Raw genomic sequence first — 26,191 nt, 5'->3', positions numbered from 1 at the left:
ACTGGGCCCTGGGGCTGACGGCGCATGATAAAGTGCTGAATATCCAGGTGCGCCAAAGTGGATTCCCTAACTTGTTTTAATCACCCTTTAATCCAGGGGTTGTCCTTCAAACCCTTGCAACCCCTCCTGGACTCCTCATACCCTCTCTCCTCCTCCTTCCATCCAAGTCTTTCCTGGCTAATGTCACTCAAGTCAAGCAAGGAAATCTCTCCTTAATCCCCCTGATACAGAACCCTGCCCCCTCCCAGTTGCACATCACTGTCGCCATCATCATCATGGCCAGTTCTGGTCCCCCCCCCAATCCCATGGTGCCTACACCGTCAGCAGGGCAGCTCATGGCTAGTGAAAGACAAGTGGGAGAAGGAAGGGTAAATAACAAAGTGAAAGCCCCATCTGACATGCCAATTGGTGTAATTATGGGCTTATATGTTCCTAATACATTTCTGAGGACAGCTTCCCTCTGAGAGCTGAGCTTGTCAGTCATGAAGTGACATCAAGAGGACTTGTCACTCGGCCTGTGAATGATCCATTTTGCCTGCGATATGTTTTTTAATAAGTAGTCTCTCATGAACTGCTCGTCTACGTTTTCACCCTTGACATGTTTCTTGCTATTTGTTTGGATGACATTTTTCGCTTGCCATTGATGCGTAATCCTATAAACTCTCGTGTTTATTATGAGTGCGTCCCTGTATATGTTTCATTCTTTAATGCCCTGATTCATGTAAAACAATACTAGTCATCTTTTTTCCCACTGGCACCAACATAAAGCTTACATTTGTGCCACTGTAATGTCTAGAGACTTTGATTTTTCCTCCAGAGACAGGGCAGCTCTGCCTACCTCCCCCCCCCCTTTTCCACATCTTCCTGTTATGCCTTTGGATCTGATTTGTGGGTTAGCAGTGTCCTCCCCTCCAAGCTTTCGAACATGCCGAACACGCGGGCGCGGTGGGAGTTCCGTGATTTTTTTCGGGGGGAGTCTGGAAGGAGAAAGGAGTGGGGGTTTGGGTCAGACCACCACAGAGCAGGGGAGACCCCTCTCTTCCTCCTCACCGGTTCCCACTGCTCCCAACACGGCACACACATGTTGGAAAGGTCAGGTCTTGATAGACAACAGAGCACCGGCAATTACGCTGCTATTTCTCAGTGGCTGGAAGTCCCCTGTTTTCCGTGTGTGTGTGTGTGTGTGTGTGTGTGTGCAGAAAGAGAGAGTGGTTTTTTTTTCATAGAGAATAAAGAGGCAGTGTTTTAAGGGGGAATGGAGCTGGGACAGGGGGAACTGCGTGTAAGGACTTGTACCTGAATTGGTACATTTCAATCTGTGTGTCCGTTTGTGGAAATTTGAGAATGCGCATGAGAGAGCGCAGGTGTGTAAGTGTTTCCCAGAGTCTATGTGTGGGTCTGTTCTGATTCTGTGTTTCCTTTCAACACCTGAAGCTGCTGTTTTGGTCGGAGGCTGCGGTCCGGACTCCATCTCCGACCTAAACAAAAAGAGGTCAGACCCTGAGAAATGGACTGGATGCTGATGCTGCAGGAAACGTGCTCATGCAAACACACGCTCTGATCTCTTCTCAGTATTTTCTCCTCTCGGTGTCATTTCTCCTTCACACCTAACACCTACTTCTAGCTTTCCAAGGAAGGCTTTCATGGAGTGAAAAAGTTGGTGCGGCATTATGACAAGAGCAGACCGCAGCTTGACAGATCTGGAGATCAGACGGGGAGGATGCCGCGGTCCCTTAACAACTCAAGTGTGCTGCTGTAATGTGTAATGCGTTGCAGCTGGAGGGTCGCCCTGCATACCTCGTACCACCGGCTTTGTGCATTTACGTGCGCATGTGGCGTAATTTTTTGATCCCAGAGGTGGACTTGACTGCGCAGTCGAGACTTATGAAAGAGCAGTTGGGCACTGTGCCCGGTGAATGCCTGCACACCTATAGTGCCTTAAAGGAAAAAGGGGGTCCGGGGAGGGGTGCTGGGAGGCCCCACAGAGCACTTCATTCAGGTTGCCATGCATGTTAGAGAGATGAAGGCCGGTAAACAGCTGCCAGTAATCGTCCCTATAAAAGAGCAGCTGCATCTAGGATCAGTTGTAAGTATGGCTGCTGTACTTGGCCTCCCTGCACCGCTTAATATTCAAGTGTACAAGCGGCAGGAGTGTGCGTTCGAGACTTGTGCGAACTCTGTGCGAATGTGTGCGTGTGTGTGTGTGTGTGTGTGTGCGGCTGCTTGTTTATGTGTGAGGAGGTTGCCCTGGATATGCACTCTGCTCTGGATAATTTCCAAGTCCAATCTATATCGCTACCAGCCTCTGGAATGTACCTTTGCTCCTGGGAAATTTCACCTGAATTACTTACCCGTGTGAGTGAGTGAGTGTGTGTGTGTGTGTGCGTGAGTAACCCAACCATAAATGTTACCGCTGTTTCTAATGGGCCTATTACAAGACACGAGCTTGTGTCAAATAACACATGGCTCCACACTGAAAACATCAAAACGCAAGCCACTAATGGAATCGACTTTGTGATCACAGGCGCTGATGAGCCGGTTAGGGCTTTAGTTAGCGGAGCCTAATTCTGCCCCGAGGAGGAGGGAGGAGATGACTCGGTAGTCTGCAGAGGACCTACTGCTCCTTGTGTCCGTGACTCATGCGTGCTCATGATGTGGCTGGGTGTTGCTGGTGGGGGGGGACACCAGGTTAAGATCTGTGTTTGTTTCCTCTGTTGCAAGGCAATCCGCTCGGCCTTTGACATTATGAGGTGTCATAGAACGGGGATGCCCAGTGGAAAACATGCAATAGCTTCCATTGGAAAGGAAATATAACAGCCACAGATACCATAACTGTGGTTGAATATGCTGCTATCAGTATATTGAGTTTCTATTGTCAGCTCTGCTATCTTTTTATGGTTCCCCAGCGCGGTTAAATGTGAGATTCTCTGCTTTCTTTGCAAGCTCAGAGTTCAGCTGCACTGGGATCAAGTTGAGATTTGGATATGGATGATTGTGTGTGTGTGTTATAACACTTACTGTACTGAGATACCAGGTGTTTTGCTTCAAGTGTATCCAGTCGGTATCAGGACTGTGTCACATTATGAATAATAAAAGAATATCACAGAAAAGAGACATTTTAAGGTGCATTATGTCCTGCATTTTAAACTTTAAACATTATTTGGAAGAAATTCCCCATCAGTGTTGTACCTTTTTATGATGTTTTTGGTTTAATATTACTAGTGCATTAATGTGTATAGGGGCTTTGACTAGTTAAGAAGTAGGATAAGAATTACATGGGGGTCCTGGTTTCTTCCAATATTGCTGCAATATTGATTTTGAGATATCCATCAATATTTAATGTTTCGATAAAATATCGAGATGTAGTGCATATATCGTGTATCACCATATGACCTTAAAATATTGTTATATCATTTTAAGGCTGGGTCAGCCAACTCCGACACATGGTGTCATGGGAAAATTATGGAATTACACAGGTGAGGTGCAGATAACAAGAATGTACGTGGTTACAGTCCAAAACTGCATTTAGTCAGAGTCAGAGGAGAAGGTGTATTTAAGGCCTTTATTTAATATAGCTGTGTTGGGTTTTTATTCACTCAGGGATTAAATGTCTGATTTCTTAATTAGGGATGTAGTATTCTTTATTTATATGAGGATTTTGTCATTGAACGAGACCAGTACAACACATCAGAGGATACCAAATGAAATGTCCATACAGGTACTACGTGCAAGACTTTGCCTCATTTTCTGCCCCCTTAATCTTCATTAGTTTATTCTGACTATAAAGCAGATCTAAACTACACTCAGCTGCAATTTGCCCAGTAGTAAAATCTCCCCATTCCAGCTTTAAGATATTTTTGCTCCCAAGGTCAAGACTCCCCAAAGTGATCGCTCCCTCTCAGAATGGAAATAGCTGATAAGAGCCGACAGTCCTCATTCCCCAAAGGCAATGCAACTCATATCCACCACATTCTTAGGAAATTTCCCCCCTTGTTTTTCCTACACATCTCTCACTGGGAACTCTGTGTGGCCCAGGGGGGGATGGATGGGGGAGTTGGATGGGGGGGAGGGGGGAACAGGAGTCATCGCCTCATTCAGAGAACGTCCTCTCCGCAGCGTCTTTATGGCGAGATTTACTGTGCAGCAGCATCTATAAAACCATTTAACGGGGTTGATGTTGTTAGGTACACAGACTCCTGTTGCCAATAAACATGTTGCCTAAGATCTCACACAGAAGAGGAGGCAGAGAGAGAGGCGATTTCTTGTCTTGTTTTCATTTTCTTCTTCTCCCCCCTGAAATATCACTTTGTCTTAAAGCAACACATTAAAGGGACAGTTCAGCCCAAAATCAAAAATACATTATTTGGTCTCTTACCTGTAGTGCTATCAATCCATCTAGATTGTGTTGATGTGAGTTGCCACATGTTGTAGAATATCGGCTGTAGAAACATCTGTGTTCTCTTCAGCATAATGGAGCTGCATGGCACTGGCTTGTGGAGCCCAAAGCACCAAACAAATACCTTGATTTGGGGTTGAACTGAAAAAAAGAGAAAGGAAAAGGAAAAATGGTGGCGCATCATCCTCACCTGCTAGTTTTTCCTTTTACTCACTTCTCCACCTTACATTAAAAACAATCACTCTCTCCTGGCCCGCTGTCTCACCCCGTCCTCTGACTTCCAGTTTCCCACCACGATGCGAAGTGTACACTGACAGGAAGCATGACTCATGCATCTTGGTGAGAATGCACATCCAGGCAAGGAGGCTGACCTGCGACGTAACCATGACAACACGGTTGCACTAACCTGATGATGATCAACCTGCCTGTCACCGGCCAGTGTTAGTCATTTTCCCAAAGCATCACACACTTTAATATGCGTGATTACTCATGCGATGATTTGAGCAGCGCAGAACATTTTTAAAATAGGGGCAACGTGTCACATGAATGGCTATAGCAGACGGACATTTATTATAAAAATATGACATTTTACAGCACTGGTGCCATCCTAAAATGAACTTCATAGGCCTATTAAAATAGTTACATTAATTACTCCACCAGCTGCTGCAGCGCTTTCTCCATGCAGTGTTTCCAGCCACAACGCCCTCAGGCCGGCCTCGCGCTGTGCGATCCAGTCGAACGGACAAGGTGGAGGGCAGACCACCTGGTCGGCTGACCTATGGCACCCTGCTGATTGTCACCTCTGGCTGATAATGTGTGTGTGCACGCCGTCTGTGTCTGTGCTCCTGCAGGTATGTCTCGTTTATCAGGCCCTGGGGTGCTCCTCCCAGACCTCCCAGCACAGCACCAAGCAAGCCTCCAGTTTCCTCGCAACGAGTTAAGACCGGCCTGTCGTTAACCTGCCGTAAAGTGGTTGCTTCCTGGGTCCCGAAGCACGTGGGAGTTAATTGGGACAGCAGTGGGTCATCATCATCATGCCTGTCATCAGGCTTACATCATGCCTGCTTTGGATACATTTACAGACATTTCTTTGTGGAAATAAGGACTAGATGTCCAGACATGACATATAGATTGATTATTCTGCTTAAAAGGAAGAGTTCACCCAAAACTAGAGATTCAGTCATCATCTACTCACACGAGCTTGATCACATAAGTTTGCAAAAAAAAAATGTTTTCAAATCAATTCTGGAGAACGGGATTATGCCGGGTCAGCGGTATGGAGCCATGTTATTGTTTTTTTTTTTCTTTCTCATTTTAAAACAAGTCTGCATCTACTTCAGTTGTTTAGGAGGATGCTGCAGTGCTGTTTCACTGTGAGGCTCCAGAAATGTTTAGTGGACTACGGAAGTTCACCCGACTTTCCATTGCCATGAGGCTGAGTAGATAAATACTACATGTTTCAATTTTTTGGTTGAGCTCATCCTTTAAACTCAAACACACAATGAGAGTGTGGTCACTATCTCATCATCATGAGACACCATGAGTTACCAACATCATCACTACCAAGATAATGTTACATTTTTGTCCAATTTTCTCCCAATTTGACCACATCCTTGGAATCATAAAACATCCTCTGTGATTTATCATAATTGCTGACTTCCTCCACCACTCATATCTCATTCAATCACTTCCCTAGTTGCTCCTCATCCTCATTCTTTCTCTTTCAGTTTGTCCATAGTTAATGATCAGTTTACATCTTTTCCTTTCAGTGATTGATTATCACTGAAAGGAAAAGATGTAAACTGATCGATTACACCCTGGGTTTTCTGCTGAAGGGCACATACATATGCGCACACACACACACACACACACACACACACACACACACACACACACACACACACGGGCTGAGAGGGGGGGAGGGGGGATGGGGACATGCTCTTGAGTCTCAAGTCATCCAACCAGCCAACCAGCTCCCCTAGCTGAATAGATGCACGATCACCGAAACGCGAGGGGAGGCGCAACGGCACAGAGCTGCTGGCTCAATATATCCAGCGGCTCAGAGGCGCTCTGACTCCATTCACTACACAGTCCTACACAGCTGAGGACCTGTGCAGACTGCTGCAAGACAGACTCTGGAGAGCACAGCACGGACAACTTTCTCCCACATGAATTTCTGAGAGGATCTTCTCGTTTGGATTATATTCTTTCAGGACTATTAAACACTAGTCGTGCGCCTCGCGCCTGCGTAATTCCAGCAGATATATCAAGATTAAGTCGGTGAACTGGTCTGAAGTTTGAAGTCTGTCTGATAGAGGGTGAAGGACAAGTGCAATGCGCGTCAGGCTCGTCTCCTGGGATTGTCCAATTTGCGCCTGAGGAGCTACACGCCACTCGCAGAGCTTGTTCAAGAGGACGCAGTCCAATGTGAATAACAAAAGAGTCCACTTCCAGCCTCTCCAGCTTTTCTCACAAGCAAGTGGAGTCGGACAGAGCCGAGCTGAGCTGCTCTGACACCCTGCACTTCTCTCCCCGAGGGGATGGTTGTGGATCCTGTGGGGCCAGGAGCGATTCTGCGGCTCCTACAGAACAGCACCGTTTTCTTGTGCGGGGTTAAATCTAAATTAAAGGGAGATGAGAGCCGCACTTTGTTACTTCCTGCTGTGGACGACGTACCTGCTGGCCACCTCTGAGGTAAAGTTACCAGGACTCCGCACAGGCAGAGAGGTGCGGGGCTGCTTGGACAGACTGTGTCCCCTCTGGGTCCATGTCATACACAGCGGTGCGGGGTTTGGTTCCCACAGAGCGCGCATTTCTCCAGCAGCTACACCGCAACTTGATGTCCAGACAAATACAGCTACAGAGCAATGCGTTTTTGATTTAGAGCCTGTAATTAGGCCAGAAGTTATGATTATGGGCTTTCATAATTTACAGCAATTTATCTGGAGGAACCCCAAAGTATCTATTAAAAATATATGTAAAAAAAAAATAATTAAAAATGAGGGGAAAAAAGACAAAAGTAAAGGTTAGACTCAGAGGCTATTTTAAGAACAGTGTGAATAAGTGAGTTTATCAGCTGCAGTCTCCATGAGGCCCGGTGGCTACGCGCTTTTGAGAACCAACATCGCGTCTGCACTTGGACGCGTATCGCAGTTATTTTTGGCTTTTGTGCCAAATCTGTTTGTAGCCCGAGCCAACTGGGCAAACGTTTTGGTTGGGCTAAGCGCTTTCATGGGAACCGCTCCGGGCGATATAAATAGCCACTGTTCCTGTAAGGCTGAGCGGTTTGCTCAGCTTGAGGTGCCTGCGAGACCGCAACAAGTGCAAAGTGTGAGGAGATGCCGCTTCACACGGGCAGCGTCTCCCGTCTCTCGTTCCAAATTCCTTAAGAAAAAGTGACGGTTTTACGCGTTCCGCCTCTTCGTAGAGTAACAATTCGAGCAAAGCAATAGTTAAAGTAATCTGGGGGCTCACTGGAAACTATTTATTTATTCGGCATTAAATTATATCACATCAATTTCATTTTGAATGATGGGTTTCCCGACAATAAAATTGTGTTTACACTAGAAGGACCTGGCAGCCGAACTAACCAGACATTACTAATAAAAATGTCTGACACATCATCCTCCAGGTATGCAACGTTGCAAGCATAGCCTCCATAAAATTGCATAATTTCCTAAAGGGGTTCGGCCCAGGAGAACGTATGGGGCAGAGCTACTCGCTGTAGCTGGAACAGATCGAGCAGTGATCCTCCTTGGTGTTTATTGATTACAGACAAACAATTAAGACAAACTCACCCAACTCATCCCTAACCTTCATCTCTTGTTTGTTCTCTCTCTCCCCTCCTCCCTAAAGGAAGTGGAGTTTCCCCAGGAGCTGATAGACAGGCTGTCCCACAGTGAAATCCACAGCATCAGCGACCTCCAGCGGCTACTGGACATTGACTCCGTAGGTAAATTCTGCCTCTTGATACTTCTATCAATAGCCACCGAGTTACATTTATTTCAGTCCTGATGTCATGGATGTTGTCCACATGGGAGACTGCTGCTGTTGATGTAACAGGACGTAGTAACAGCTGCAGCAGGATTACATCAGCTGGGCCTTTATTAGCTGCTCCATTGTTGAATTATAGTTAAAGATAGGCTGAGTATTACCTTCTGTTGGGACTTTGCATATTTTTCTGACTTGAGGTTAAGGATTAGGCCAAGCTATTGTGGCATGAATTCATTTAAAAAGGTCATATCCAAAATAATAATGAGTGGGAAGCCTTTAAAACTGTAATATGCTCAAGATCTGTGTTAAAAAACAAACAAACAAACAAAAACAGTGATATTATTCAGTTATTATACATGTGATAACACTTTATAGTTGTTTTGGCACTTTCAGCTGTGACTGAAAGTTATGGCCCCTGAAATCAAGCTCTGTGCAACCCTGGCCTGCGCGATAATGCAGTAACCGTGATAGGTGCACTTTACTGTACACATGTGACAAAGATGGACTTTCACTGGCAGACAGACATTCACTCGCGCATATTCCTTCAGCTGCTGCAATAAACTGGCTTTACAGTGACCGGGTTGCCACATATGTCGCCCTGTAAACAGAGCCAGTGGCTCGCAGGTCAGGCGGGTTTCCTCAGCTTCAGGTTCTTGGAGGTGCTGCTTCTACTGTGTCTCAGACCATCTTAGATTGAGTTACAGGGGTGCGCTGGAAGAAGCTGTTTGCCTTCACATGAGCCTCTATTTACACAGGCTCTGGCTATATATCAAATCCAGGGCTCTCTCCTAAAGATTCCTTGACGGTAAAAGTTAATTACTAAATTTGCTTTAACGCCCCCAAATGATGTAAGCTGTCCCTGTTGGTCATAGCCCATTAGCGACCTCAACACTTACATACAGCAAAGCTACATAAAGACCTTCTGTCGCACCTGATGGACATATCAATTAGCATTAACAGCCCTACATCATTAGTGTGTTTAATTCATTAATTCACAATTAAAGTAACCTGTAGCAGCGGTCGCACCAACTCTACGCTGAGCCCAGAATAGATCCCTGGAGTGCCTCTAGCATGAGAAGAGGTGTTTATAATTGAATTAACATGTCTTTCTTCAAACACAGGAATGTTTTGCAGGGTAACAGTAGTAGGCTGATTATTATTACGAGGACATAAATCTGTCTGAGGGCCAGCATGGCGGCCTAGGCAAGCCCATTAAAAGACCTTTTGACGCCAGCCAGAGGGGTATTTTCAGAGCTTTTGTTGCGGGCAGCCAGGACAGTAAAGCTACCAGTATAGGCTGAACTGTACATGGCATCGCATTACAACCGGGGAAGGAGACAGGAAGGGCTAATATGAGGTCTATTTAAGCCTTTACACATTGGCACCTGGAAGATCCAATGAGGTCTGATGTTATTTTGTTTTAGCCTTTAACTGATCCAGGGAGAGATTATTTCTATGTTGTACTTGGTCTGTCACTGGAAGGATGTCTTTATATAATTCAGCCTGTAGGAGCGTATCTGTGAGGATCACAGGGCAGGCCTGCCGGGCTTATCTGCGTGTTTCATTTAGTACAACTTGCATTTGTTTTTGCGCGTCTGTGTGCACACGTCCTGCGGGTATTGTAGCCTCAGCTCTGACTGACAGATGAGATGACCTGAAGACTGCGGATGGCTGTCTAGCCCCTGAGGTGCTCCTTGCCTCACTTTTCCTCCTCTCTATCCCCGTCTCCCTCCTCGGGCGGCCCCCCAGCCTGCCTGCTCTTATCTCTCTCAGCGAAGGACTTTGACAGAAAAGGGAACCTGACTCTTGGCATGGGGCAGAGGTGGAGCCGAGGAAGGAGCAGGAGGATTCTGGAGGTTGTATTCCTGCCGCGCTACACTCAGAAAAGGCCGCGAGTTGTTGCGCAATGTGCTTTGTTTCTGACAAACTGGCAGTGTGTTTACCTCCAGTGACTTGGCAGCACTTGCCTTACAAACAACCTACCTGCTTTCACACCCATGAGGAGGAACCTTTGCCCATGTGACCTCAACGGACACTTTGTGGACTCCCCCATGCAACTGCTGACAATATAGAAACAAGGAGGAGAGACAGACAGAAAGAATTATGGAGGCACTTATTACAACGAGTCAACAACATGTTGGCTGTTTGTAAAGCAAGAGAACAGGTGGAGTGAAGGGAGGGAGCCTCAGCTAATGGAGGTAGTAATTTGCGAGTCATGAAAGCCTGATTCATGGCAAGAGACTGTCTCCTGTCCTCTTTTCTCTTGTCTCAGTTTGATGACGCTCCAGGTGCGCTATTACTTCTTAGTCACCTGGAACCGACAGGGGAGCAAACCCCTCACTATAGTTTTCCACCAGCTCCACCTTTCTCTTGATTTCTCTTGTCTTGCCTAATATTTTCCTGGGTCATCTTGCGTGATCACTCTGATCACCCTCGTTCCCTATTTTCCTTGTCCCTCCTTTCAGTGTAAAGAAGAAAAAAACAACAGAAAGGTCCTTTTATTGTGCTGAGAAGAGGACTCCACAGTCTATAAAGGACTTCTTTATGTCCTCCCACCCTTTCTCCTGTCAGCTTTGACACAAACTGTCCCCGGGTGGCCACCGGTGCGACGCCCTCCTTCACTCCCTTCCCCTCCTGACTGGGGGGAATTGAAGAGAGGGAGTTCTGAGACCTGCAGTTTAAAAGGTTGTTAAGACGGAGAATCTAAAGTGCCGACAGCATAGGTAGGTGTGTGTTCCCACCTATATGTCATGCACGCCAGGCCTGCAGTCAACACTTCCTGTCTTTGGACCTTTCGGTTGGGGGTCACTGGCTGTTTGACTGACTGCACGACAGACCCTCTGCTCTCACCGAGGGGCGAACCTGCAAAAAAGAAGGCATCAGAAAGCAAATAAACCCAGAGGTGGACCATGTATAGGTAGAGGAAATCCCTTCAGATGACTCTGGCTGGAGAACAAAGGAGCTGGATGAGTGGAATGTGTTTGCCCGTGGCTAAGCTTTGTTGCACTGGTGTACATTGGGTTTTAGCCTGAGAGGATTTTCTGTGTAGTCATGTGTTTATGTTAAGTGCACAGGTGGAGGATTGTGTTAGCCAGATGGGTGGGTATATGCTGTACCTACAGACAGGTAGACCCACCCACTTAGCAAACACTCTCAGACTCTGCTCTTTGGGAAAGGGCAGTATCCTGTGAACAAGCTTTATCGTTTTACTGCTGCTCTGGCACTCTGGTACTGTAACCCACCTCATATTCTGGGTGGGGACCAAAACAAGCAAGTTTTTATCAGATGACCATGACTGCGAACACGCTGAGCAGGCTATATTAGACTGGAGTTTGGGGGAGCTTCAAGAAGCTACCTGTGCAGAGCAGCGTAACATGTACTTTTCCAAGCCACTGAGTGATTGAAAAAGCAAACATTTTCAGGTAAATGAGAGACACCAAACCACTAATTAGGTGCAGGGATAATGGCGGCTGAGTACCACCTGTCAAATGACCACTTTAGTTCCAATGCGTGTCTGTGAAAGCTGGTTGTTTTTGAAGGAGCAATGCTGACTCACCTAGATACTTTGTATCGTGTTGGGAAGGTTCAGCCAAAGAGAGTGAGTGAGGCTGACACACAAAGCTCGCAATTACACTGAGGTCTGTGTAAAACTGTGTCTCCCGCCTGTTACCCAGCGTACTCTGGACTGTTTACCTCAATTTGTGTCATCATCAGCAGTCGCCCTCGCCTGCCCGCCAACAGTTGAAGGGAACCCTAAGCTCTTCGGGGAATTAAAGCATGTGTTACAGCGCAAGAGCCAGAAGGAAGTTGCCATCTAATTGTGGTTGTGTGACTAACCAACACATTGTTTGTTCTGGAAGGGAGTTGAGGTTAGGGTTAGGGGTGACATGCGGCTTTACAGTTAGGGTTAGGGAGTGACATGCATCCTTCTGGAATAGGGTTAGTAGTTTACATGCTGCCTTCTGGTGTCATTCAACACCGTTCAATCGGCAGCAGTGGTCTCATGGTTGGTGTATTGGTTGAGTTTTTTTTTTGTGTGTGTGTTTTCTTCTGTGTGACATTATTAATGTGGCTGGCTTCTGTTTCGACGAGGTACGGGAAACGATGTCATTGAGGAGCCCAAGCACCACAAACACAACAGCCACCATAAGAACTACTCCCGCCATCCTGGTTACTACAATGACCTGAAGAGCTCCCAGCTCCACAGCCGGCGCAAGAGGAGCCTCGGTAAGACTGAATGAATACTATATGCTTCACCGTGCAGCTCAAGGGGTTGCATCATGATTACATTTGCAGTATATACGTTACAACTTGGCACAACTTATTACAGTGTCATGATGCCTTTAAAAATAACCCCTGTCTTAAAATATGAGTTCCCAGGAGATGAAACCGATCACTTTACACTCATTCCAAACAAAGCTAATAGTTAGTGGCTTTTATACTGCCTTTTTTGTGGATAAAAGGAGCCCTAATGAAGACATCTACCTGGTACTTATGGCAATCATGGCATCATGAGAAAAAAAAGCGAGACTGATGTGTGAGATTGAGGTTGACGAGGACGCCTGACACGAAGCCTTTTAATTGGCTTGAGGCTTGCAGATCTAAGACACACGCGTCAGGAGAGAAATATATCCTTGAGCGTGGAAATTCCAGGCATTCAGGGCTCAAGTTGCAGCTCGCCTGGGCTCTCAGTCAGATTTCTTCATAAAACGCCATGTGGTACGATATCTGATCGAGGCGTGTAGAATGCCATGTCGTGTTCGACGTGCGCGTGTTAAGAGACTGGCTGTTTCACATCTCTCCAGGCAGGTTATGACGGAGTGGCTGGTTGCATTGCATGTATGTGCACCGCATCATAAGTGTATGATACAGTATACCGTTTTGGCAGCTGTTCACAAAAGCCCGCACGTTCTGTACATGATGCACATATCATCTTTACGACATAATGGTGTCTTACTGTACACTCTTTAGGTTTGAGTGCCTGTCAGAGCATTAAATCTGAGATGAATGCTTACTGCCTTCCTCTTTTCATGACAGCCAGAAGGGTCAAAGGCCATTATTAGATTTCCCAACGGCGGACATAAAGGTTTTCTGGCCTAGTCACGCCGCATTAACCCCAGTGAGGGCTCTGAACAAAGGAGCAGTCTCTTTCTGTCTCACCGACTTGATCCCAAAGCTCCTTAGCTGATATGAGATCAGCTTTTTGGATGGCTTGTCCTCTTAACAGCCTTAAAGGAGGTTGGGTGCGAGCTGAGGTAAGATGAATGGCTCCCACATCAAGTGAGTCATCAAATAACGAGCAGTGAAGGAATGCGCGAAGCTGCAGCTGGGAGCGAAAAGGACGGATTACAACAATGCATGAGCACGCGTTCGGAAAATGTGTCACCGAATGCTCAACGCAGACCATTAACCCGACTCCTCCCTCTCTTTCTTTTTCCAGTGGAGGAGGCGGTCCCGGCGGTGTGTAAGACGCGCACGGTGATCTACGAGATCCCCAGGAGCCAGGTGGACCCCACGTCGGCCAACTTCCTGATATGGCCGCCCTGTGTGGAGGTGAAGCGCTGCACAGGCTGCTGCAACACAAGCAACATGCGCTGTCACCCTTCCCGCAAGCACCACCGCACCGTTAAGGTAAGACACACACAACAACACACATACACACACACGCACTCCTACAGTTAAGGTCGGTGACTTGCTAAAAAGCACGTCTCACTACTGCATTGCAAGGTTAAATACATATGTCCACACACAAATCTCCACCACTTTCCCTCTCACCAGGTAAGTAAATCATATGTAAGACAAGGTCGGGTTCACCCGCCTTCCTCCACTCCCTCTTCATTTCAATCCACCCCTCTCCTCTGAGCCTCCTTGGCCCATACCCAGATAGTGGCCACCTTACCTCCGTTGCCCCCTCTCCTCTTCTCCCTCCTGCCATTACCACCGATCACCACCCTCTTTTCTCATCACTCTATCCCATGTTTGGAGAGAGGCCAACGGCGGCTGTGCCAGGATGGAGGGAGGGAGGAAGAAAAGGAGAGAAAGTGAGAGGACTGGGAAGGGAGGGGGTTGTTGGCACCTTCGGCCAGGACATCTGTTGAAGGGTTGACCGGAGAGGGATGCTACTGGCAGATACAAGGCAGACAGTGTCCTGTACCTTGAGAGTGTCACTGGCTACTGCACAGCTATTCCTCTGGTCTCCGTTTGTTTGGCCCCTTGTCTTCTCTGGAAGCCCGGAGGAGACGAGGTGACTTAGAGTAAGAGAGAGGGATTAAAGGGGGTTGCACTGTTCTCAGAGGCTTGTTGGCATCGACAGCTTGAAAACACGTCCTCCTGTTCAGGATCAGTGGAGACACCGTGGCTGGAGCTGAGTCGTATTTCTGCTGTATTTACACTACAGCCTGTTAGCCGGTGCACTGCTCTGTTTGGAGGTATGGGAGTTATGTGCTCTGTTCTCTAAGAGCGAGAGACAAGCGGGGGATAAACAGGATAGCCTGGAACACTCTGACTGTGTGTCTCTTCTCTTTAATCATCGTGATCTTGCCCGGCCATGGGCACTGCCGGGATGCCGCTCCTCCTCCAGCTCCTCATACAGGGTTTTAAAGATTCCGGCAGTAATAAAACAAATACCAATCCGGCCTGCTGCTGCCTCAACACTGGCTGGGATCAGGTAGATTTCAGTATGGATAGGAGGACATTCTCCTTGACCTCCTCATGGAGCAGGGACAGTAAGGCTGCACTAACAAGATGGGCATTGTAGGGCACAGAGTTTATGGTCAGAAATGCTGACTCACAGTGTGGTAAGAGAGTCAAGCTCTGATATACAGCACAACCCTGTGTGACTGCATGCAAGCTTGTCTGTCTCTCGGTGTCTGTCATCCTCAATAGGAGCTCTGTCTGCGATCGCAGCGACAGGGACGGATGGAGAGACACTGACAGGACATTATAAAGCTTCCTTCAGCTACTGCCGGAATGTGTTGATCCATGCGACTGTGGTCCGTGTCCCCCTCATGACACCAAGGACAAAATGAGCGTACAGACTGGAGATGGACCTTCAGGCACGGCGGGCAGGGTTTCACTCAGAGTGGGGTTTTTCCGTGCGGTTCGAGCCGCGGGCGAAAGGGGGCTTAGAGTATCCCTGGAAAAGGTCATCTGCCAGGGCTTGCTCCGGTCAGGAGACATTCACCACATTGTGTGTGAGAAAGATTGTCTCATGCCAAGTTTTTTTTTCCTGTGTGTTAGTCTGAATAGGGGTTCAGTTTGTGCTTCTCCCTCCATTTATTAGAAAGTTAAAAATGTTGCCCGTCTACCCTGGGCTTGACTTGTTTTCCTTCTGCCGGCCAAGGATGGGAAAAGAACACATCCACTGTGTTTCTTTCCATCTCATGCCACTATGCATTTGTCCAAGTGCACCTTTATTTATTTATTCCCCCTCTCTCTTCTGTTTCTCTCCCTCTTTAAGGTTTTTTTTCTTTTTTCACGCTATGGACCCAAAAAAGAGAACGGGTCTGTGCAGGCCCAGTACTGTACAAGCCTGTCCTGTTCAGTGGCGGGGTAATAAAGAAGGCAACTTAAAATAGGATTAGCCTTAGGGAGGAGAGGGCCAGATCCCAGAGTCACTCTTTCTTTTTCTAGGTCTCCCTTTCTCCTTCCTTTCATGCACTTAAACGTCTTCTGCACTTCTTTCTCATTGCTGATTTTGTGTTTCCAACATGCCTTGGCGTAGGAAGATAGTCAAGTCTTGCCAGCCCTTTAGAGATGGTTCTCTTGGTCTCAGTGAAGTGACAGAGAGGAAAGTTAGGGAAGCAGACAGATGGGAATTCTTAATGAGTTTTTATGTATTCAGACTCTATCATCCCAAACATTCCTGTAACTCCTCCCTCACCCCAACCCACCTCCTCTTGCACTTTCAATGACACCGAATTCACTCCCCTGATCCCAGCGTCTTGGCTCTCCCCTTTCTTTTTCCATCGAAGTTATTCCTCCACATTTCATTACTCCTCTCCTTTTTTCGCCGTTTTATCACAGAAGGCTGGCAGAACTTTTGGGTTTTCATTTTGTGTTTCGTGTCATAGTGTTCTTCGGGTTGTAACACTCTAGATATGGCATGAAATTCAATCAGAATCAGTAACGCCTTGGCATTTTCATGGCACACGACATATTCTCTCCTCCACTCCTTTTGGTTGTTTATCTTCCATCCCTGTCTCTCTCATGTTCTTCCCTGTCTTTGTTCGCCTCCGTCGGCTCTGCCTCCTCACATCTTTCTTTCTGTCTGCTTGACGGCTGCAGCTGCACTCAGTATTTCCTGATGGCTTTCTCAGTGCCTTTGGCTCTGAGGTTTGCTAGACGACTCATAAAACAACTGGTGATTTTTGGACAGGCAGGACCAAAGAGACTGTAAGGTGTCTGTTGGACGGAAAGAGAGTTTGAGGAAGTGCGCCTTTGCATTCTTTTGCACATTAGTCTTTGTGCGTATGAATGTGTGCGTGCCTCTCTGTTTGCTCTTCCTATGGGGCTGATTAAACAGCCCATGACACAGGCAAATAATGGAGCTGTCACTCATCTGCTCACTCATTAACTCTTAAGGCTTCTGCCGTCTGTGAGGTCATTCACGAACACACACAAGCACATACAGAGGTGAATACACAGATTTATGACGACAATGCGTGCTTTCTTTCCCCCAAAACTACATAGTGCACCTTTAAGTTTCCTGCTAACCGGATATACAGTCACATTTAAGGAGGATGGCTAAAATTAGAGAAAGTGAAAAGAAAAATAAGGAGGAAGCATCCATGAGCTGCTAATTATACCCTCAAAAGTCCCACAAATGAGTTGAAAAATGGCAATATTACAGTATGTGTGCTGTAAATGGCATTTACATTTGACAATTTTCAACACATTTGGCAAAAATAGAAGCAAAACATGAGAGCCGATCCTTCTGAGGTGCCTCAGTCAGATCAGAATCGCATAATCTGCTTACAATAAACTTCACTTGTTCTCATTTGGTTTGGTTTAGTAGCTGGAAACTTTTGATGGTCCTTGAAGCATCAGACAAAGGTTTGAGAGAGGTCGGAGAGGGTCGTCAGTGCACATCTGTGTAAACCCAAGAAGGAGCTTGTTTTTCTGTGTGTGTGTGTTTGAGCACTCCATGCAATGCTACGTAAACTCCCCCACCGCAGTGCAGGGACAAGGCCATTTGTGTGAAGCGGCAGCAGGAGGAAGACGGGCCGCAGACTAATGAAGTGTTGATGGCTGCTGGATCAAAGTGGAGGCTGACAGAGGCCAGGCGGATATGGCCACAGTGCTGAGTGTGGGGGTCCACACATCTCCCTTGCGCTGGCCCCGGCCCCGGCCCCGGCCCCGACCCCATCACACACACATTGACAGTTACCTCAGTGACGGTGGGTCAGATCCGGGTGTTGCGAGAAGTGGTAGCTGTAGCCCCGCGGTTGTGTGGGACCCTGACTTACGGGGTGTTTCATAAATAAAAGGCAGTGTGATGGTGATACAGTGAGCATGATTTATGATCGTCTGAGGGGTCCCGTGGATTACGTGAGGGGAGGGGGGCAGATGGGAATGAGGGGCCTCCCCGTTTGAAGTCCCGTGCAGCTGTGAATTATTTTCCCTTTGATTCACTCAGATGAAGAAGGGTGAGGGAGTTTGTGTGTGTGTGTGTATATATGTGTGTGTGTGTGTGTGTGCGCAGCGGGGGTTGCGTGGCGGGTCAGAGACCATGGGAGCGTCCCGACCAAGCCAGAAGCCGGAGAGTTTGGCTACTGCCACGCCGGCTGGAATGCATCAGCGTGAGCGAGGGGAAATCAGCAGCCGTGTTTTAATCATATTTTACTTCATTTCTGTATTTTCCTTCAGTCCTCCTCTCCCGTCCTCCCTTTCGCTCTTCCCATCTGACTTCACCCCCCCCCCCCCCACCCCCGCCCAATCCCCTCTTCTCCACTCAGTCCCCCCCCAGTCCTGGAGTCTGATTGTCTGTTAAAGCCATTCACTCCCTCCTCAATATCTCTCTTCTACAACATCTCCAACTCTCTAATTTGACCCCCTTGTTCAGTCTCTGCCATTTACTCTATCTTTGTTGCACTCTCTCATTAAAATCTTATTTACCTTTCCCTCCTTTTAAGTGCTCCATGATGTTGTTCTCATCTACAACCTAGAAAGACAGGAGCAGGTTAGAGGAGAAGAAATAAGTAGAGAGATCACACATCTTTTGGTACTTTGATGTGCGATAGTGCATGATAGTTATATACTCACATCTGGAAAGACGTTGTTGTGTGTGTGTCAGAAAGAGAGAGAGACAGAGAGACAGAGAGACAGAGAGAGACAAGAAGTCCCTTTTTGGCATAACAGCCTGGCGAGTGATTTGATAAATGCTCTCCTTGCTTCCACTGTCCTCCAGTGATAACCCCTTCCATCAGACGAGTGTGTGTGTGTGTGTGCATGTGTGCGTGTGTGTGTGCATGTGTGGTGTTGGGTTGAAGCAGAGGGCAGCAGCAGGTTGCCCCTGTCTGATGTTCAGTCTGCATCATCTACGGGTTGCCCTTGCTCCCTCTGAAGATCGTCCTCTTCTTCGTCATATTTTCTTGCTTTGATTTAAAAAAAACAATCAGGCGGAGAGATGGAGATACAGAACGCCTCTTCACATCCCTCCTCCTCCTCCTCCTCCTCAACCTCTCCTCGCATCTCAACAAGAGCTCTTCTGTAAGCATGCCTTATTTCCCCTCCTGATAAATGAATTCCCACCCCTCCGTTCTCCAAACACACATACATCCTTGTTTATTTTTGCTAAACCCTGTCACTGTTCCAGTTCAGGATGGCCCGCGGTGCACATCCACATCCCCGTCGTGTTTTCTTTGGACGGCTGGAGTCAAACTTACCCCCTCCGTCATGCTCTCATCAGCGCTTCGGGCTCAGGGAATTCCCAATTAGCCCCGACTGGGACAATCCGCTTCAGAGGACAAACCGAGGGGGTCCCACTTCCCAGAGCCCCCTGCCTCACCCCAACCTTCTGGATCGAATATCATCCCAAAGCCACTCGGGGGGGGACTCTTTCTCAGGGCCCAGGCTTTCGAGGGTTTGATTTATACAAAGAGTGGTGTGGGGGCCTCTCATCTTAGCATGGGGGTCTCTTTTTCTGATGTGTGTTTTATGTGGGAAGCCATTGACTCTGCGCTGCTGATCGGAAGCTGTGGGCTCTTTTGTACAGAAGTGGCTAAAAATGGAGGATGGGAGAGTGGATGCAAAGTGGAAAAATCATAGGAGCAAGACACAGGAAATGAAACAGAAAGAGAGAGCGAGCGTCTGATAAAGTAGGCAAGGCGGAGGTTGATTGAGAAGTATTGTTGCTAGGGTAAGGGTTATAGCATTTTCACAGACAAATATGAACAGGCTCTCGTGAGTTGTAACTCCTGCAGGGAGTGTTTTTAAGCCCGCTGTGTGCGAGGCAAGGAGACAAGTTTACCACTGGGCCTCTCATCAAGGGGGGGGGGGGGCGCACAGTCGGTAGCTTTTTGTTGGGCAAGAGGAGTTTGTGTGTGTGTGTTAGTCATCAAAGATCAGCTTCAGTAGTAAGAGTCAGACGTGGCAGAGTTTTTTGACTTCTCTCTTCTGTCCTTCCTTCCTTCCTTCCTTGTCTGCTCAATGACAATAAACCTTTGACAAAACTTCTGTCTCTTCTATCTATTCTGTATCTCTCTTTCCCCACTTGGTAACCCAGAAACTAAATGTTAATAGGTAACACATGAATGTCATCTTATGCTAGTCATGATCATGATCAGACCCCCACCCCCCCGCAAATATCCCTCTCTGTTTGCACGCACACACACACACACACACACACACACACACACACACACACACACACACACACACACACTCGTGTAACCCTAATGACAGTGATGGTCCACCTTCCTCTGCTCTGGCCCTTTCACCCACTCTGTCTCTCTCTCTCTCTCTCTCTCTCTCTCTCACTCTGTCTTTCAGGGCCGATAACACCAAACACACCGCCGCTAACCCAGACACCATTGTCTTCTGTTTGCTCACCGCATACCTCCTCTGCTTGCTTACCCTGTTTTCGCTCCCTCTCTTCTTTCTCCCTCTTGCCACGGAAAGAAAACTGTCGCAAAGGAGGTGAAAGGCTGGCAAAGCTGTTTTCCCCTCGTCAGATGACCCCCCTCCAGCTATTGTTGTTCGCCGACATGAGCCGTGTGTGAATGTCAACATCGCACTTTGTTTTATCAGACGGCAATTGGTATGTTCGTTTGTCTGCATGACTAATTCGCCGCCGAGAGCCTGCCCTGGCGGCGTGCCACCGCAGGATAGAGGAAGAAAAGCCTCTCATCAGTTTTGGGCTCCCCCGTCTGTGTGTGTGTGAGCCTCAGCCGTGTTGTTCATAACGCCAGAGAGCGCTGGGAGATTGTTGGCCAATATCCTCTCTAGTGACCAGGATGATAGGTGAGGCAGGGGGATATTGTTTCCATGTGGCCCCCGGGCCCTCGCTGGTGGATATCGAGGTTACCTGCCCTTGGCACTCAGATCAGAGAGGGGAAAAAGCATGCGGCCACCTCCCCTGAGTTACACAACAAGATCATCATAACCTCCACGCAACCTTCTCTATTCAGCTTTCATCTAAGCTTTAATCAACATAGCCTATTCATAACCCTCCGAGGATTGGCCCTTTTCATTACTAGCTGTCGGGTGGGAAGTGGAGGTCGGCCCTGTTGTGTTAAACTGAGCGGGTGTTAGCTGGACTAAAGGATAGGAATTCCTGCATGTGAATTTTTCATCTGCTTTCTGGGGCTCTGCTGCTCAGATTAGACCATGTAAACTTTTACTTTCTTGCATGCACATGTTAAGCAACACTTTCCCCACGCCATGAAGAAGAATTAATGTGGTTTAAAAGAGGGCTACATGTCGGAACACGGCGAAGGACTTTAGGTGTGTGTCTGTCTGGAGGTGGATGCTCCAGGCCCGGAGCAGGGGAGGGGGGATCTCCTAGCCTCTCTTCTCCTGCCAGGGTAAACCTTCCCTGGGCTTTAGGGCGTATACCGCTCCCCCTCCTACCCTCCATTGCTCCTCTCGGCATTGTTCGAGCTCGCTTCGACAGGGTCATACACTCCATTCAGTATTTACACACCTGATGATCAACAGCCCATAGAGCGCGCAGCGAGCAGATGTCAATGCCTCCGAGGAATGCTGCCGAGGCGAAGCTGTTTTTTATGAATCAGTTTATGAAAGAGTCATCAGTCACGGCGCTACGCCTCTCAACGCAAAGAACGTGCGTGGTCGCCAACGACACACACACATGATGGAGAGTCATGAGCTGGCTCTAACCCTTCCTTCTCTTCCTCTCCTCAGGTAGCGAAGGTGGAGTACGTGAGGAGGAGACCCAAGCTGAAAGAGGTTTTTGTGCGGTTAGAAGACCACCTGGAGTGTGTGTGCACGTCACAGCATCATGTGGTGGAGCACTCAGATGCAGAAACAGGTAATTTCAACCTTCACGGCTGCTGTATGTCATCGTTACATTATCACGCGCGGTGTTGCCTTTTTGCAGAAAAATCCCTCTGAGGCCGAGTCCTGCCCTCACCCTTACGCCGTCATGCCTCCCTGCCGTCTGTCTCTCTCTGTCTGGCTTTGCACTGGACGACCTCTTTCTCTGATTGCCTCCAAACAGGTGGACACACCTGCGAGGTGGCCCACTATTGCAAAACTGCAAAAGCTTGCGTGTGTGCGTGCGGCTTGTTGGGCGACGATGTGTATGTGTGCGTGAAAGTCTGTGTGTTAAAGGAGGGTGTCCAAAGGCTGCTTGGCATGACAGCAGTGCCTTGATCTGAAGCCTTTCTCTCCCTTGGAGCAGATAAGCGCTGTGATGTCTGCTGATAAGGCATCTGAAGTATTTATAGTGTGTCATATCTTTGCACTCTCTGCTTCTGTCCCCCTCTCTCTCTCTGTGCCATAAAAACCCTGCTTCTCGCTTTTAACCCTCCTTCCTATCCTGACTTTGTGTTTTCAGGCCACCGTAGGTCTAAAGGTAGAAAAAGGAAACCAAAAAAGCTAAGGCCCAGCAAGGATTTATTGGCGACATAATAAAGTTGCACTCATTACCCAAAGTCCAACTGGAGAGCTGTGAAGGGAACAGGTAGGACTTTGGCACCGCAGCGTTCCTCTCACCTTTTGGCACTGCACGGGTCCAATCAGGGCACAAAGAGGGCCTGCCAATCACCGTCACCAATCACATCACAGCCAATCAGTGTGAGAAGAGGGAGGGCTAAGGAGTACCGTGCTCGAGCCTCAATGCTGCATGCTGATTTTGTGGCCTGCTGAGCATGCACAACACATACATGTGCTTTGTGTCACTTTGCGTGTTTGTGTGCACTGTCGTCGTTGTGTTACAGTACAGTACAGTACAGTAAGAAAGCACCTGCTGTGCGTCACTGTTTGTTTCACTGCTTATCATGTTGTCATCACATTATGTATCCTCTTCTCTTCTCTGCCTGTAACAACAAGAGAGTTTTTTTTTTAAGCCGTGTTGTCCACCTCTCACTGGGCACACCAAAAATGGCACACGTATTTGTAATGGATGTAATGATGCCTGGATGTATGGAGGAGTAAATCTGCCAAAATCTGAAATAAAGAAATGGCTCAATATATAAATTAATATGTCATTACATGTACTATAAATAGTACATGTAATGACATATTAATAATAGCTATACATTTGAGTATAAAGGTTCATACAAAAAAACAGAGAAAAGTAATTATGTGACATTTTATACATTATTTCTATTTCTATTTTTATTTTTTATTTGCTGTGCATATTCATTTATTTCATGAGCCATTTACATATTTCTTTACTTATTTTGGCAGGTTCAGTTCTTCGTATGTACGAACATGATTCAGAACATTATGGGTCTTGTGTGTTTTTTGGCAGCTTGTTTAAAGTGCATGAAGAAATTAATGCAGTTGGGCACAAAATGCAATAATCTCGTTTGATTTGTTCTCACGATACCTGTGCACCGTGCCTGCAAAAATTATGCCACTAATCTCACCTTTATCTCTCCCACAGTGGACGTGAGGTGAGACCAATCAGAACAAGGGACTTCAGCGTGGGAGGGACCTAAACAGAGGATGCCACCAACAGGAGGCCTGCTCTTTCCTCTTCCTCGTCTCCATGCAAGCTTTGTTTAAAAAACCCCAAACTTTTCTGTAAAGACAAAAGACTGAGAAAACAGACAGAAATAAATGAGATGCCAAAGGTGCTTTTTCTTAAAAAACAAAAAAAAAAACAAACAAAAAAAAAAACAAAAAAAAACAGCAACCAGTGATCATGACTTCCTCTGTGGTACGCCATCTACCCAGACAACTGAACCCTGTTGAGGTCGCTGATAAAGACGAATAGAGAAAGAGCTGTAAAAAGACGCCGGAGGGAGACGATGAAAGGGATTTGTGTTGAACATTTTAACAGACTTTTCGTTTGAACGAGATGCACAACAGAATGGCTAGGTTGGAGTGAGCTCTCATGGAAATCTGGTGCTTGGACTTGAAAAACAGCGGTGGATGTTCCTCCAGCTGGGCAACATAAAAGTGCCCTGCCCTGTTTGAATGACTCTTATATACACAGGAAGAAAGAACAAGCGAAATAGGGAAAACAATGGAAAGAAAGAGACAAGTGGAGGTGGTTTTTATTAAAGACTCCATGGAGTGTCAAACATTTTGAGTTTTGGGATGTTTGCTCGAAGAGGAAATCTTCTGTGAGACCCGTGCCGGTCCACCACTTGCTATGTACAGTTCAATTTTGAGAAGGAAGATGCGCCGCTACTTACAAACTATTTATACGTGTGGACGTTTGCTATCTGTCTCTTCCCGTACCAAGAAAGAAAGAACAAAAAAGATGTTTTCATGATTTTTGAGGAATGCAAGAGTTCTGTGTGGTCCGGTTCTCTGTAACCATCAGTATCACAATCTCAATGTCTTTTTTTTTTTTTTTTTTTTTTTTTTTTTAGTCAATGTTATTCTTGTCATCCATGTTTCTTATTATATTACAGTATATCTGAATGATGTCAAGTCTTGTATATGGTTTGGACATATGTTTGCAAGGAGGAGATGTGAGAGTCAGTACAGGAAGATGCTTTATTTTTGTTATGAAATATATTAAGCTTACTTATATCCAAGCAGGAATTATGTTCATTTCTTTTTTGTTGCGGTTGAATTCTTGTATTTAATCCACCAGAAAAAGATGCAAAAGTGTGGGCAAGGGGGAAGAAAAGAGGATGGATACAGGGGCTCAAACATGGCAACTTCACAGTTAATATCCGAACTGCAGCTTTACCCTACAGCCATGAGCGCGCCGCCTGATCGCTGATGCTACGTTTCACAGAAACATGAAAACAGCATATTAAAAGGTGCAATATGTAAGAATTATACATTTAAAAAAAAGACTGAGATTATAAACAGAATGTGAAGAAATATTAGTTTTGACATCATGTTGCTAACCAACTAGCCTGTGAACACCGGCACTGCCCAGTGATCTTAGCTCACAGTCATGGCACGCTTGAGTCAGCTAATAAGACAGGCTACAGCTAGCTACATGGCTAACTTAGCTAACCAGCTAAAGGCAGCTGCAGTGAGCAGCAGTTAGTGGTCAGTGTTGTGATATGTTGCCCTTCTTTGTTTTGAGTGTAAATTTAACAGGAGGCTTACATATTGCACCTTTAAAGTGTCTTCATGCCATGTCACAAACAAGAAAATGTTAGCGCTGCTCTGGTGTGCACATGAGCCTGTACGAGGTGGGATCGACATGGTATATGTGCACTCACACACGATTTCTCACCCGCATGAGCCTATTTTTCACCCATATCACTCCGACATTGATAAGGAAGATGCCCGCCCGTCCTGCTTCACAAGCACACATGTTGTGCCTGCAGGGAGCAAAGTCCACCTTGAAGAGTGAATGAGTGAGCGAAGCAAATCGACAAGTGCATGAATGGGCTCCTTGTGTAGCCAGGCTTTACTCCTCTGTTGACAAGAGAACAAATGTCCGATTACTCCACCCTGTGATGGTGCCCACAGGACGGATGATGATGAGGTGGTCTGAAAACAGTGTGACAGCGCAGGCCCCAGCCTGAACAATTACTTCCTTACCAGTTCCTGTAAGAGTGATGAATGTGTAACCAGGCCAACAGAGTACAACAGTCGTCTTCCACCCTGTGTTCAAATGAGGAAGTCTGACGGAGATTTTTCTAAAGGCAACAGAGTGAGTCACTGTTAAGTGAGTCACTTGAAAGTCAAACGAGGAAAGGTTTGATTGAAAAATGGCTGATAATCGGATCTCTCTCTCACACACACTGGTGCTATATTTACGAAGATGATTTTCCATCACTGTTCACATTCACATCAGTGTAAGAGAAGTGTTCTCACTGAACCAGGGACCACACTTACTGTAGAGCTAAACGCCTTCACGCTATCACTAAGCTTTATTATTTTTCGGTTGGGCTTCCATTGGACAAAGACAGCAATAATCATAATTTATCTATTTATGTTTTCAACAATAAATATATTTCTGCTTATGAAAATGTTCACTGAATGTCCCATAATTTTGTTTGCGTTGTGTCCCAATGATCGTATTTTAGGACCAGATAAGGTATAGAATGAGATGCAAAAGACATGTTAACTTGATGTGTTTTTGCCTGTGTCTGTTTGTTTTGTTATTTGTTGGTGTGTTAGGAGGATTACACAAAAACTACCTGACAGATTTCCACAAAACTTGGATGGAGGATGGGTCTCAGCCCAGAACAG

At 46.8% G+C, this 26,191-nt stretch overlaps 1 protein-coding gene and 1 long non-coding RNA gene across 3 annotated transcripts; one reads left to right on the top strand and one right to left on the bottom strand.

Annotated features, from left to right (window-relative positions):
* Nucleotides 1-3,756: 3,756 nt before the first annotated feature.
* LOC119014494 lies at nucleotides 3,757-8,300 on the bottom strand. Its single transcript, XR_005072984.1, has 3 exons — nucleotides 8,194-8,300; nucleotides 4,376-4,537; nucleotides 3,757-4,150 (listed from the first exon to the last, which is right to left on the bottom strand). It is a non-coding gene; the product is annotated as an uncharacterized LOC119014494 (long non-coding RNA).
* Nucleotides 6,472-25,979, top strand: LOC119014493 (platelet-derived growth factor subunit A-like). Of its 2 annotated transcripts, XR_005072983.1 has the most exons (7): nucleotides 6,472-7,090; nucleotides 8,252-8,348; nucleotides 12,482-12,616; nucleotides 13,830-14,020; nucleotides 21,755-21,881; nucleotides 22,410-22,535; nucleotides 23,463-25,979. XR_005072983.1 is itself a non-coding variant. In XM_037089723.1 (6 exons), exons 1-6 carry the CDS (start codon nucleotides 7,031-7,033, stop codon nucleotides 23,474-23,476), a joined length of 624 nt encoding a protein of 207 aa, XP_036945618.1. In that variant the 5' UTR covers nucleotides 6,472-7,030; the 3' UTR covers nucleotides 23,477-25,979. The 2 variants fall into 2 exon arrangements, 1 of the variants encoding a protein (XP_036945618.1); XM_037089723.1 differs by lacking the exon at nucleotides 22,410-22,535.
* The last annotated feature ends 212 nt before the right edge of the window (nucleotides 25,980-26,191 follow it).

Source organism: Acanthopagrus latus, chromosome 23 (genome assembly GCF_904848185.1).
Source record: "Acanthopagrus latus isolate v.2019 chromosome 23, fAcaLat1.1, whole genome shotgun sequence".
Lineage (NCBI taxonomy): Eukaryota > Metazoa > Chordata > Actinopteri > Spariformes > Sparidae > Acanthopagrus > Acanthopagrus latus.
Note: the sequence above shows the minus strand (reverse complement) of the source record. Positions and strands in the feature narration are given on the sequence as shown.